Here is a 13,836-nt window from a genome sequence, read left to right as displayed (position 1 = left end):
GTAACCATGGCAATGAAACGATATACGATAGAATGAATGTAAAACTAATGTTCTCCCATGTAAACTATCATATAATTCACAATAAAACATTAAAAAAAATTGGGTGAATGTGGCATTGTAAAAGTGGCAAGGACTCAAGGTGGCCTTTGGACTTCTTTTAGAACTTTGTTAGATAGGATTGATTTTTTTTCTCTCTAGCTCACCTCTCTTACTAAAAGTTGTTAGTTTGAAATCAAATGTACATGATAGGAATGGGTACCTATATATAAAAGAACAATTTTGCTCCTAAAAGCATGAACTTTAGTTTTTGAAAGTTCTGAATTCACGATTCCATTCACTAGCCTTGTGACCCTGGACAAGTCACTTACAGAGTCTGAGTTCCAGTTTCTTCATCTGAAAAATAGATATAATAATAGTAAATATGTATATGGTGATTGTGAAAATCACAAGATGGCTAATGTATGCTTAGTAGTTAAGCAATACATGGTGGCTTCTGCTACTACTATTATTATTCTTACATACCTCATCTATTTCTTCCTCTGGCTCAGAAAATTCAGGAATCACTTTAATCTGAGTTTTGATGAAACATTTTTGAAGGCCTACAAAGTAGATGCCAGTGTAACCCTAAAAAAACAAACAAACAAAAAATCCTGAAATTGCCACAATTATTAAGTTACATGATCTGTCATGGCCCCCAGCGGGCAAAATTTGAATTCAGTGAGAAAACTTTGTCTTATAAATTGAATGGAGTCCCAGTGTGGTGTTATAGGATAAACATAGGCCTGCTAACCACAAGGCTGGCAGTACAAACCAATCTTGGAACCCCTGTACAGGGTTGCTATGAATCAGAACTGACTCCACGACACCTAACAAGAAAAAAAAAGCTATTTTAAACTTGACTCAAGTGCTTTAGTATTTTCAGTGGGAAGCCTGAAGAGGAAAAATCCAACTTACGTTTTTAAAGTCATGTACTTCCAATGTTTCATCAGTACCATTTCCACTTCTGAATATTTCAGTTCTGGTCACAGGATCAATTTCCATGTAAATCTTTTTCTTCTCTCCGTTGCTATAGAAAGTGTGCTCTGTGTCATAAGTCTAGAAGAACAGAGGAAAACAAGCTCTAAAAAAAAAAAAACCACACTTAGCGTGTCCTTTCATAAATTAAGATACTTTAATTGGGTAATATCTGGGACACCTTCTCTTTCCAGATCTTTATAGTGAGGTGCCATCTTAGCAGACTGTCAGATTGCCATTGGGAATTCTCTGAGATTTGAGATTAAAGTGGGGTGTTTTTTGGCGGGAGATGATATGGGGATCCCTTCAGAGCCAGGCTTTTGTATTCAAGCCAAATTCTGAGCTAATTACACAGAATTCCAACAGTTTTCTTGGCAGTCTTGACTAAATAGCAAATGATATTCTGCAAACCAGCCTGTATTTTCCTCTTGCATTAAGCAGAGGCATCACACTAAAACCTATGCACTTTAGCCTACCACTTTCTTCTCTATGTGCTCAGTGGTCTCTCCGCCTCTACCCCCACTGTGCCCAATACAATTCATCAAAGCATGGAATCTGAGGGCTTTTTTGCCTGAGAACTACTCTAGCCAGGCAGAGATTAATTCTATCTTGTGCCTAGGTTTAAGTGTCCAGATAACAAGTTTTCTTGAGTATCTCATTCATCTCTGACAGCTGAACTGCCAGAGTCAGAAGCAAAGTATATTTAAAAGTGGGTTTGGGACCACATTCCCCACTGGCCTTTGCAGGAACTGTCCTAGGCATGCCCCTTAATGGTTGGTTGTAACATCATACCCTGAGAGCCTCCAAGGCAATCCTGTAATAGGATTTAGCTTATCTATTTACAATAGTCCCCTCCCTGCTCTCACAGGCCTGGCATGTGGCTAGTCATGGTTTTGAGAGGAGACTCCTTTGTTCTCTGCACCCTATCTTTTTATTGTAGTTAAGTGTTGTGGAGTTGGTTTGATTCATAGCTACCCTGTATAGGGCTGCTGAGGCTATACATCTTTTTGAGTACAGAAAGCCTCATTTTAGAGAAGCGGATGGACTTGAACCACCAGCGACATTTGGTTCTCAGTCCAGTGCTTATCCTACAGAGCAACTGCACTTACCACATTTAAAAGTAGAACTTTGGAAATTCATCATGGCATCATATCGATAATTCCCTCACCCCGGGGGGTTATCTAAGTTTGTTTTGTTTTATATCTCCTATTTAAGACTAATAAAGAGTCTCTCTTTTATATGTTTGAAGATGGTGTCTTGTCTCTCCCCTATAACATTGTTTTTGTTGTTGTTAAGTGCCACCGAGTCTGTTCCGACTCATTAAACCTGTATAGGGTTTCCAAGGAGCAGCTGGTGGGTTTGAACTGCAGACCTTGTGGTTCAAAGTTCAGTGCTGATCCTATAGTGCCATACCAGGACTCCTACAACATTAGGGACCGTTTTACTCCTTATCTATCTAGGACTTCTGGTGTGGCACTGTGGATCAGTACTGGACAATGACAAGGTTGGCAGTTCAAATCCAGCTACTCCTCAGAAACCCTATACAGGGTCACTATGAGTCGGAACAGACTCGATGGCACTTAACAACAACAACAACAATATCCAGGGGTTTAGTACTGCTTCAATGGTCTTGAGTCTGTCCTTTCTAAAATTTGAAGACCATTTTCCTTGGTCAATATTAGGTAGCAGTCTTAACCCTACCCCTGTTTACTTTCTTTTGTCCTTTAAACCTCATGAACTATTTATTGCCTTCCTCAAGTGTTCTTTTTTATAGGCTAACCCACCCTACCCAGTTTATTCCTGAATGCTGTTTGCCAAACTTAATTCAGGTCTTTCCAAGTTCTCCTGTATATATTGAAGTAAGCAACTGTGTCACGTGTCTTGCACTAAGTGGGTAGTGTAAAGTCTCCCAAGAACATTGCCTTGAAAAAGTTGTGTACCAGGTTTTTCTTGAGTGGTTAGAAACCCCCTCCCCCCCCCAAAAAAAACAACAAAAAACTTCTCTCCTGCTCTCTGAAGGAAATAATTCTTTTTCTAAGGATTAAGAAGGTTAGTCTCGTAGAGTAAACAAATTTAGGAATAGTCCTATTACCTAAAACTGAGAGCATATGTATGTTGTTGTTAAGTACTATCAAGTCTGACTCATAGCAACCCTGTACAGTGTTTCTTAGGAGTGGCTGGTAAGTTTGAACTGCCGACCTTGCAGTTCAAACCAACCTTGAAGTCTAGCACTGGACTGGTAACCACAAGGTCTACAGTTCAAACCCGCCAGCTGCTCTCGTAAACCCTATACAGGGTTGCTATGATTTGGAACTGACTAGATGGCACACAACAACATAGATGTTGCATTGAGGGGATTGCAATCATTGAGATGAAACAAATGTGTATGAATTATTGAATGTAAGACTTGATGATCTACTGTCTAAGTTTTTACTCAATTTTCAATAAAAAGTAAAAAAAAAAAAAAGGAGAGAGAAAATCAAGTTATATAGAGAGCCAACATTGCTTTCTAATGATATGGTTCCCAGGAGCAGCCTTTTAGAGCTTGTACTGTATTGGGTTGTTTTTAAATGTCTGTCGATGCCTGTGACTGAATGTTAGTTTAACCTGGTCAAAATATCCCCAACTAGGGTAGAAAAACAAGTTGGAAGAATTTGTAGGAACAAGTATTACTTCAAGCGTGAAAAGCCTAATGTTAGCTACTGAAAAGAAAAACAAGAGATAATGTCACTTACATCATTGTTGCCTGACAGTGCATTGGAAATGTTCTCAAATCAAACCAAACCCACTGCTGTGGAATTGATTCTGACTCATAGTGACCTAATAGGGCAAAGTAGAATTATTTCATAGAGTTTCTGAGGCTGTAAATCTTTATGGAAGCCGACTGCCACATCTTTCTCCCCTTGTGTGCCTGTTGGTTTCAAACCACCAACCTTTTGGTTAGCAGCTGAGTGCTTTAATCAATGTGCTACCAGGGATTTAGATGGACATGGCTAGCACTTATGTATTTGTTAAATGTGTTTTTCATACCAGTATCAATTTCTCATCTTCCTAAAGAGAGATTTTCAGTATTAGTAAAGTCTTTTAGGAAACTATTACATTGTGGGAGTTGCAATCAATGAGATGAAACAAAATGTGTATGAATTGTTGAGAGGAAAATTGATCTGTATCATAAACCTGTATCGAATTCACAATAAAGATTAAAAATAAACCATAGTTTAGAAGGAGACGAAATACAGCATTTGGAACCCTTCAGCAATTGCAGAGTTAACTTAGGAAGCATAGCCTGGTTTGTGACAAGTAGCAAATTCCTTTAGGCTTGTTATTTGCTTCCAGCTATAAATGTGTCCTCAGTTCCAGCTCTGCTGCCAGCTTGAGAAGAGAAACTTCTACCTATGGCAACAAATTGAGCTCTCAGTTGGGCTGACCTAAGTAGAGGAAAGAGGCATCCACTTCAGATCCAAGCCTTGTCAGATCTCCCAACAGGGGAGAATTTTGCTAGAAATACTATCCATTGCTGAGACAAATGTTGACACCACTAGCCACTGGGGGGTGGGGTGGGGTAGGGTGTTTGTTTCATCAGTAGCACCACTGATGGATTATTGCATGGAAAAATGAGGTTAGGGACTAGGGGATACTGGAATGCTGCCTACCTGGGCAAAAAGAAAATACAGGCTGTATTTTCAATCATTAGCAGAAGACTATGGAACCATACTGGTGACATTTAGAACTTCAGTGTACTTCTGTGGAATGAGTTTTCCTGCACTGCTGGCAATGTACTTCACTTGGACACCTTGCTAGATGAAAACTTTTGGAAACTGCCAAGCTCAGCAGATCTTGATTATTTTCAACATTCCTTCAAATAATTTTTTTTTGAGGACAAGGGATCTATTTGGATTGTGTTTATTAACCAGCTTATTGGCTTTATGTTAGCAATGGTGGATTGTTAAATGAGTGTGATCAGAATAAATTCATTTAAGTGTGAATCTTTGGTGGAAGGTAGAGGTGGGGGTGGGGTGGGGGTCATATATTTACCCAGATAGAATTTCACTATCATTGGTATCCTTTTGTCTAGGAAGATGACAGTGGTGATCCATTCTGGACTGCCTGGGGATGGGTTTGAGCAAATCCAGACATACTGTCTCACTTGGGTCCCTGCAGAACACATTGCTTGGGTAATGGCTATGCAAGCTTCACTGGCCCATATGAAGGCTGAGCTCATGCCTTTGGCCTCAAAACTGCCTTGCTCTCTTCTAAGCTCCCTGACTCAGGCGGTGAAGGTCTTTCTGGAGATGAATAAATTGTTTTGTCATCTCTAGGAGTAAATTACAACAGAGATAGATGTCTGGCCTGAGAAAGGTGGGAATGGGCTACTAGCATCTCAGCACAGACTCTGACCTCAACTCAGCTTTATTCTAGAAAGGACAGAACAAGGACAGAGTGTGACAAAGAGTACATTCCTGCCAAATTGGCAAATAGGAAAAGTGCGTCTATGATGCTTCTCAGTTCTCTTATCTGTTCTCTTTTAATATATTTCCCTTCTAGCCTTCTCCCTTCCTCTTCCCATCTCCCTCTATTCCTTTGTCTCCTATCTAGACACCTGAGAATCTCATGGCGCTCCAAGTTTCTATGTCAAAGAAAAAATCAATCTGAAAAATATTTTCACACTAAGATGTTAGTGATGGTATTTTCCTGTTAAAAAACTGAAGGCAATATTTAACTCAAAGGAATGAGTTACTAATGGTGGATTTTAGGCACCATGGCACTAAAAATAGGAAATATTTTGGGAATGAATTATCTTTCCAGCATCTCTCAAATGGGCACCTATTCCACCCACACATAAGGCTGGCCTTAATTGAAAGGACTAGAGTGGCATCTGATTCAGAAGTGAATGGGATATATACATGGTGAAACCTAGGCAGTAAGAGGTGTAAGAAGACTACACTGAGAAAACATGGAAAGAACACAGACTTATTTCTCTTCCCTGCCCAGGAACTCTGTCCTCCGTCTAGTTAAATCCTCTTCTCAGGCAACAGATGAGCCCTAATATCCCTGTTTCTCAGTTTGCCTTGCTTTCTTTACTTTTTTTTTTTTGTGTGTGATAGTCTCTGAGACCAGAAAAGAAAGCTTTTATATAATAAGTAAAGCTGCTGAAGACCTCAGTGTGATGGATCTGTTTTGGGGACACGCAGTTTTAGCCTGCCCTGGAAGGGAATTGAGGACGTTGGCTTAGGTTTGTTTTTTGAAGCCCATGATTAATCTCGCTGCTTTTCTCTCCACCTTCATCCTTTACTGTCTGTTTTAAGGTACCTTCTTGAAAGTTGAAATGCATGTTCAGAATAGCTGGTTAGCAGGTGTTAGACTGTAAGGATGGGAAGGGAACACACTGTACCATATCATTACGGACCTAGCCTGTGGGAATTAAAGAGTCTCTGAGCATTTCTTTACCAACACAGAGCAGACTGTTTCTTATGCAAACTTGGACTTCTGCATATTCAATCACCATTTCTTAGCTCTGGAAAAAATTGGCATAAGCAGCACAGACATTCCTCTTTTTCAACAAGAAAAAGATATTTCTTTCATCTACACCCGCAAGCTGGCTGGGAAGTTTTTTCTTTCCCATCAACCCCACCCCTTCTTCTTAAATACAACTGAAGAACAGTAGAAAGAATGCCCAAATCAGATTCTAATCCCAACCTCAACTCTACCACTTAAAATTTGTGTGACTTTGGGTAAGTCAACTGAATGCCTCTGGGACATGGTTCTCATCATCCTTTCAGATGCAATGTTGTATATTTGTCAAAATTAATTTTGCTCAGATAGAGGCTGACATCTATAGAATTGATCAAAGGACTACTGCTACCCGTTAATTACCTGAGCTATTTTCCCTCTATAGCCTCAGTTCCATTATCAACCAGCCATTCAGGGGCAGCTCCTTTTGAGAGCCCAGGCTTTCCTTGCTGGCACCACTTAAGTTGCTCAGCAAATTCTGCCTTAGGAGAATGAAGAGACTTAACAACAATGTGCCCATAGTGGTCAGAGTCTGTGTCTAAAAAATTGGTGGAAGCTACTCCTGAGTAGCCCAGAGTGGGAGTTGTACAAGGGTGGACTTGGCTGTCATAAAGTTTTAGGAGGTAAAGAAAATTAAGAAAAGTGTTCTTTTCTAAAATGCCAACGTGGCACCATCTGGTGAAGCTCAATCCTTCTGCTAAATAGATTCCTACTACAACTCCAACTTTTTCCTTGAGGGTATAAATGCTTCTCCAGACCCACATTTCACCCACTAAACTGCTGTGTAGGAAAGCCAAGGCAACCTAGGGAGGAAAGTTGTAACCCTTGTGTATCTGGAAGAGGAGTGAAGAAAGATGGTCTTTGGCCAGTACTGGCATTAGAGACACAGGCACAAAGAAAGCTGGACCCAGAAATGGCACACAAGTGTTTCTTTCTGGGTAAAGGTTTTCAGCTTATAATAATATTGGGCTTGCAATTCTATGTGATAGTATTTTAATGGCTATCTGCAGTTGAGGCAAGAAGTTGACGAAACATACTTTAAAATCTGTAGATTGCTGTATGGGCCTTAGGAGCCATTGCTTCCAAACAGAGATGTCTCCAGACAGTTTTTATGTGTGACATTTCATGCCTTCCTTAAAAATTGACAATAAAAAAGGTGGAAAAAAAAAAAAAAAAAAAAGTTCCTTAAATTACTTAATTGATTTCATTTATTTATTTCAATTCCCCTCATTCCATAAAGATCAGAGGGGATGGGCTACAAGGTCTACACTATATCTATAAATTGTTGGTCTAAGGGCTGGGGCTTTTCTAATTTGTTTTCTCCACATTGGATTAGTTAGCTGGGGAGTTGGCTTATAATGTGCAATGCAAGGAGTTTTAAGCAAGAATTTTCCCCCAAGGAACTTGCTTTAAGGATTCCCCAGGCAGTTACTGTCTGGAAGTAAAGCCTCATTGTGATGATTTTTCAAAGTCTCTGGGACTGTATTTATCTCCTTTGCTTGGTTAAGGGAACTGAATACAGAGATCGATGGCCTATGTTTTCATTCAGGTATAGTGGTTCCTATATGTGGCTGTAGATTAGAATTAGTTCTCCGAGTCTTACTTTATTTTGCTCTCTTTCTCTTGGTGTGTGTGTGTGTGTGTGTGTGTGTGTGTGTGTTAGAGAGAGAGAGAGAGAGAAAGCACGATAGAGTGAAAAGGGAGAGAGAGACAGAATGAACAAGTGTGTGCATTTGTACTATAGGTGTATAAGGAGGAGGAGTCAAGCATGGCTTACTCTCCTTTTGGGACGAAGAATCTAAATCTTTTGTACATATCAAGGTGGGAGGTAAAGGAAGGAGGAAGAGGATTTACTGGAATGGAAATGTCAATACCAGATGTGGGATGTTAAATAAACACAAGCTATTATAAACAGATGTTGGGAAAAAAAATAAAAAGGAGGTGTGGTGGGGGCAAGAGGAGCAAACATTAGAGAGTATAGGAAGTCCCAGGACAGCAAACAAATCACTGCCATCAATAAACACAGTAGCTTCAACAGTTCTTTCTACACAGCTTCCATAGGCCCCACAGACTTTGAAAGGAAAGTTCAAAAGTGCCTGTGTTTTAATCTGTTCACTTTTATTTCTTGCTAGGCCATACTCTTAAGGGGACAGTCTAATTTGTGCAAGCTGCCTGTACCCTTTTCCTCTACAAAGCCTCTTCCAGCACTAATCTGACTGCTGTTCTCTTCCCAGGATTTATAAATCAGCTCCCAGGCATGCTTATTAGTAGTCTCAGCCATTAGAAACATAAACGGTCTTTTGGGCTCTTTACATGGGACTTCAAGAGAGTAGTAGACTGAATGAAGCACCTGTATCTCCAGCTGGTCCCTTAGTTTGAAAAGGACCCAACTTCAGCTTCCAATGAAGAACTGAAATATCAAAGACAATGTTCTCTATTACAATGGAGAACAAGCAACCTTTGCTTAAGGTGAAAAAAATCTGCCCCAGCAGACAACTGTTTTCTTATACCTGGATTACTGAGTATTCTTTTGATGAAAACTGCTTCCTAAAATGAAGCACTTCATAGATTAGATTCTTGATAAATTTATTTGGCAACATACGCTAACTCTTCTGCTCATGCACTGAATAGGTTTTATTTTTTGTTTGAAGAGTCACACAATTATAATTCGTTACAAGGAGAAGTGAAGTGAGAAGCAAAGATGATATCATAGGGATGTAATAAAGATCATGGACTTCATTATCACATTTGTTGCCTTGCAGGGTAAAGCCGAGGTTCCACCTAGTCATTGTAGCTGCATTGAGGCAAATAGCAATGGAAGTTTAGAAAAGCATACAAACCCGTACAGAATAGCAGTCATGGTACCAATGACTACAGTAAAACAAGAAAAGCCAGCTTGACAAGCACATAAGGGTGTTCAAAAGGACCAGCTCCTTTCCACACCCTGTAATAGCACTATGATCATGGAGGACAATAGGGTTTATTGTCCTCTAACTTGCCTGAAACGATCAAGGGGACACAAGATTTAATTTATAAGGCACTATGCTGCTTTGGCAATTAAATAAGTGGTACAACATTGTATAGGAATGCTTTTTGGCACTGTTAATTAGTTGGTATTTCTTTCCTGATTTCTATTATTTTACCCAGGCTGCTAGCCTGAACATAGATAGCTTCTCTAGAAAGATGCCTAAACAGAAAGTAGTTCAGAAGCAAGGATCAGTAAGAAAGAGAGAGAGAAAAGGCTAACTATAGGTAATGAGTGATGCCTGAAATCCTTTCTGGAACAAGGTATAAATAAAAAGGCAAACAAATAAAGTAGGTTGATTTGCTCCTCATTTTCCCTCTTACTTAAACTTGATTAGATATCATCTGGGACTAAATACAAGTGAGCACAACAGCAGAGGTGGAGAATCTAAGGTTGGTTGTATCTTACTTCTCTCTTTATTTATTTATTTTTTTTGGACACTGGCCAATTTATTTTCTGTTTCTCTCCTTCTTCTCCATTGACCTATATTCTTTCTTCTCTGTTCCTATTGCTCCATTGACTCCCAATGGTCTATGCTCATCCATTTTCTTTTCTCTCATCATTCCTCTGGATTTGTGTTTTTCCCTCCCTACATCAGTTACAGAATAGAAACAAGCATCTCAACACAATAAATTAACAAGAGTAACAATAGCAACAACAACAACCCTACACAGAAAGAGAAACACAGCAAAGCCAATAAAACATCTTCATACTTTGTACTTTATACACCTATTAATTCTCTTTCAATTGGAAACTGTTAGCATAAAATAATTAGGATTTTCTTTGAGTCCTATGCAGTTTTATGCATTGCATGTAAACCAGGGAGCAACAGTGTTACTAAGGTACAACAACACAGACTATAAAGACCAGCCAAGCTTTACCAAATTACCCCCAGTATCAGAAACTTTCCAAGATTTCTATGATTAATGATTTGGTGTCACCTGTCTTTACCTTGTGGGGCAGCAACAATTGTGGCTGATGAGGAGTTGAAAAGCTTTAGTTTTCTTTTTAAAGTCATAACTAAATGTGAACTCAGGTATAAGAATTGCTCCTGCAAAGGAGCTTGTTGTCTGTCCTCGCAGCAGATGCATTAAGTCAGAAACATAATCCCTGATAACCCTTTTGCTGACATTTCTGGTTGCTACTTCTTATGTAGTGTTATAATTACTTTTCCACAAGATTCTGCCCAGATAGTTAAAAGAAAAATGGAAAGTATTTTTTCTTATAGTAAAAAAAAAAAAAAAAAAATGCTTCTATGAGGGTCTTAATTCATTAAAGCCAAGAATTATAGGAACATAGGTAATTATGCATCCTATGAATACTAGCCCAAATACAGAAAACAAAACAAAATCCCTTACCAAAATTATTAGGCAAGCTAAAGAGAAGAAAATCTTCAGTTTTTCATACCACCGGAAAACAAACACAAAGGAGACTTAAATATTTTCATTTTCAAAGTAATTTGCATGTCAACCACAAACTAAATTTAATCAAACTTAGGACAGAAACATTGGATAATAATGTGCATTTCTTTACCTTTTTTGATGCCTCCGGCCAGAAGTACTTGCCCCCACAAAACAGGACAATCAGAGTCAGGGCCAGGATGCCAAAAACCAGTCCACAAATCTTAAGTGATTTACATATCTTCTTTGATTTAAATGCTTCTGCCTAAACAAAAGACAGAGAGAATAAAACAATAAACAATAACTCTCAAAATAGCAAGCCATAATTCAAAATCATCTTTGATTTCACTTTCTAATGGTCACACTGCAATATGATAAATCTGTGAAACCATGCTTATGTGCAAAAGAGAAAAAAATATGAATAAACTTACATTTAGAATGTGACAGTCCTCACAGTTCTCTGGAGGATTCTTTGCCATGGTCTCTCAGCACACCGTACTCTTTTCCTGCTTTGAGAAGACTGAGAGACCACTGCTGAGGTGGAGTTGCAAGTGAGTCGGCTAGCAGATGCCAGAGGAGAAGCAGAATTTATATGGCTCAAATATGTCATACCAGAGCCTGAGGGAGCCCAGGGGGCTCCTGTGCTGCGATTTGTTACATAGATATACCCATATATGTATATAACTTCTGTGCATAGAATTCCACCCAGAATGGCAAAGACAGAAAGTTATAATGAAAACTATTGTCTTGGGGGTTGGGTTGGAAGGGGACCAAGCCCAGGACACATTGAAATGATTTTTCACTATGAACTTAAAATATCGCTGGCAATACAGTCTGCATACTCCAGAAATAAGCAAAGAAAACAAAAAAGAGGGAATGAAGTTCTAATTTCAATTCCATTCTATTCAGCAAATATTTATTACAGGGATATTAAATGTCAGGCACTGTGCTTGGTGTTAGAAATTCAGAAATGATTAAGATACCCCTCCTCCATTCTGAAAAGCTTCTGAGGACTGAGATCAATATGTACTTTGCTAATTATAATAAAACAGGATTGTTGTTGTTGTTAAGTGTTGTCTATTCGATTCCAACTCATAGCAACCCTGTATAGGGTTTCAAAGGAGTAGATGGTGAGTTTGAACTGCTGACCTTGTGGTTCAAACCAACCTTACAGTCTAGCACTTCATCCTACAATGCCATACCAGGACTCCAAAAACAGGATGGAGTGGATAAAATAAAAACTAGAAGTTCTTTCTTTCTCTCTTCATCCTAACTCTCTGATTGTTTTTGTCTCCTTTTCTAGATCCTTTTTTAATTTGTTCCTGATTTATTACTATTTATAATTCTATCCTTACTGATCTTCTCACTCTTTTATATTCCTTAGATGATCTCATTCACTCTTTTTTAAAAAAATGTTTTATTGTGAATTATGTGATAGTTACATGGAAGAACATTGGCTTTATGTTCATCCTATTGTATTCCGTTTCATTGCCATAGTTACAATCCCCTCAATGCATCATCAACCAACCAAAGGGTATACCCTGAAAGCCTTGCCCCCCGGTCATCAGCATACAGCCACTCTCTCTCTCTGGGTCTAGAGTCCTCAAAACTCCATCTCTCCATATCATCATCTCTGCCTCCATCTCTGGCATCACTGTTTCTCGGCTAGGGTCCCACTCTCCACTCTTCTCCCTTGATAGTCCCAGGGACCTCCGCTCCTGGACTGCAAAGTCAATCACTCCCCTCATTTTGCTACAAAACTTCTACCTTTACATTTCCAATGCTCACAATCAGTCCTGAAAACAATTGTTCACTATTGTATCACAAGAGACCTATCCGCATTTCCTTTCATCAGCCCCGTCCAGACAGATTGGATACTATTCAGTGGAGATTATACCTTCTTCTGTGCCCTCTGGATCTAGGCACCCACTTTAAAAAAAAATTTTTTTTTTGAGATTTAAAATTTTTTTATTGCAGTTCAAATCGGCATGTCTGATTCATTTCAGCTCCTTCACTGCTAAACCTGGGGGCAGGAACTGCTTCAGCTTCCCAGCCTTCTCCTTGTCGGTGATGACCAAGGTAGAGAGGTATCTGCTGCACCGAACCTTAAACTTCACATTGTCCTTGTTTTTCTTGATCTTGACAGATTTGGCATCCTTTCACCTGACTGTGAGTAGGAAGTCCTTGATTTCCTCAATTTTGCAAGGCATGGTGGTGGAGCAGGCGCAGACCGGTACAGCCAGCTATAAGAAGCTCCCTCTTGAAAGCTTGTAAACCAGTCACTTCTTGCCTTTGTAGACCCCTCACCCCATTTTGGGAAGCCAACGTCCAAGTTGCCCATCCCTGTCTACTCTGTGTATGGAGGGGATGGGAATGATCCATGCTGTAAAGATTTGTTCCTTCTTTTGAGCTACTGCTTCCTTAAGTGTAGGGCAAGTTCATCAAATTGTATCAGATTACTCTTTTTTTCCTCTTCTTTCTTCTTCTAGTTGAGCTCTGATCATCCAGTCATTGAAGCCAAGTCAAGTGAGTATTATCAGCAAGTGTGGGTGTTCTTGTGCATATGCCCACTCTTCTTATCAGCTGGATGCTTCACTCTCCACTCTAGTTCTCTGTGGCTATGTCACTGACTCTGGGCCCAAGAGTCCTCAGGTCTTGCCACACTGCTGGCCAACCAGGTCTCCACCTGGGTTCACAAGAGTCTATTGAATGTTGTCGGGCTTAGCTCACAGCTTCATTGCTATTTTTCCTTGCTTCCCATTGTTGGTGAAGAACTTGGTCACCAATCAGAGCTTGTATTCCCCTTGGGTCTTATTCTTGGAAGGGGTTTTGCCCTGAGGGGACCTGATCACTTGCCTTGATGTTTCCTGGGAGAGCAACTTGCAT

General features: G+C 39.6%; 1 protein-coding gene and 1 pseudogene across 1 annotated transcript in view; both read right to left on the bottom strand.

Moving 5' to 3' along the window:
* The window catches only part of TNMD (tenomodulin), a 21,227-nt gene extending 9,573 nt beyond the window's left edge, over nucleotides 1–11,654 (bottom strand). The window contains exons 1-4 of the mRNA XM_006869089.1: nucleotides 11,382–11,654; nucleotides 11,084–11,215; nucleotides 955–1,095; nucleotides 523–624 (exon numbers count right to left, since the gene is read on the bottom strand). Coding sequence (XP_006869151.1) covers nucleotides 523–624; nucleotides 955–1,095; nucleotides 11,084–11,215; nucleotides 11,382–11,429 — 423 coding nt within the window. The 5' untranslated portion in view covers nucleotides 11,430–11,654. The remainder of the gene's footprint in view (nucleotides 1–522; nucleotides 625–954; nucleotides 1,096–11,083; nucleotides 11,216–11,381) is intronic.
* A 1,293-nt stretch (nucleotides 11,655–12,947) lies between these two features.
* On the bottom strand, nucleotides 12,948–13,160 carry LOC102822478 (annotated as a pseudogene).
* Nucleotides 13,161–13,836: the final 676 nt, after the last annotated feature.

Source organism: Chrysochloris asiatica, unplaced genomic scaffold (genome assembly GCF_000296735.1).
Source record: "Chrysochloris asiatica unplaced genomic scaffold, ChrAsi1.0 scaffold00126, whole genome shotgun sequence".
Lineage (NCBI taxonomy): Eukaryota > Metazoa > Chordata > Mammalia > Afrosoricida > Chrysochloridae > Chrysochloris > Chrysochloris asiatica.
This window is presented reverse-complemented; position numbering and strand designations above follow the sequence as displayed.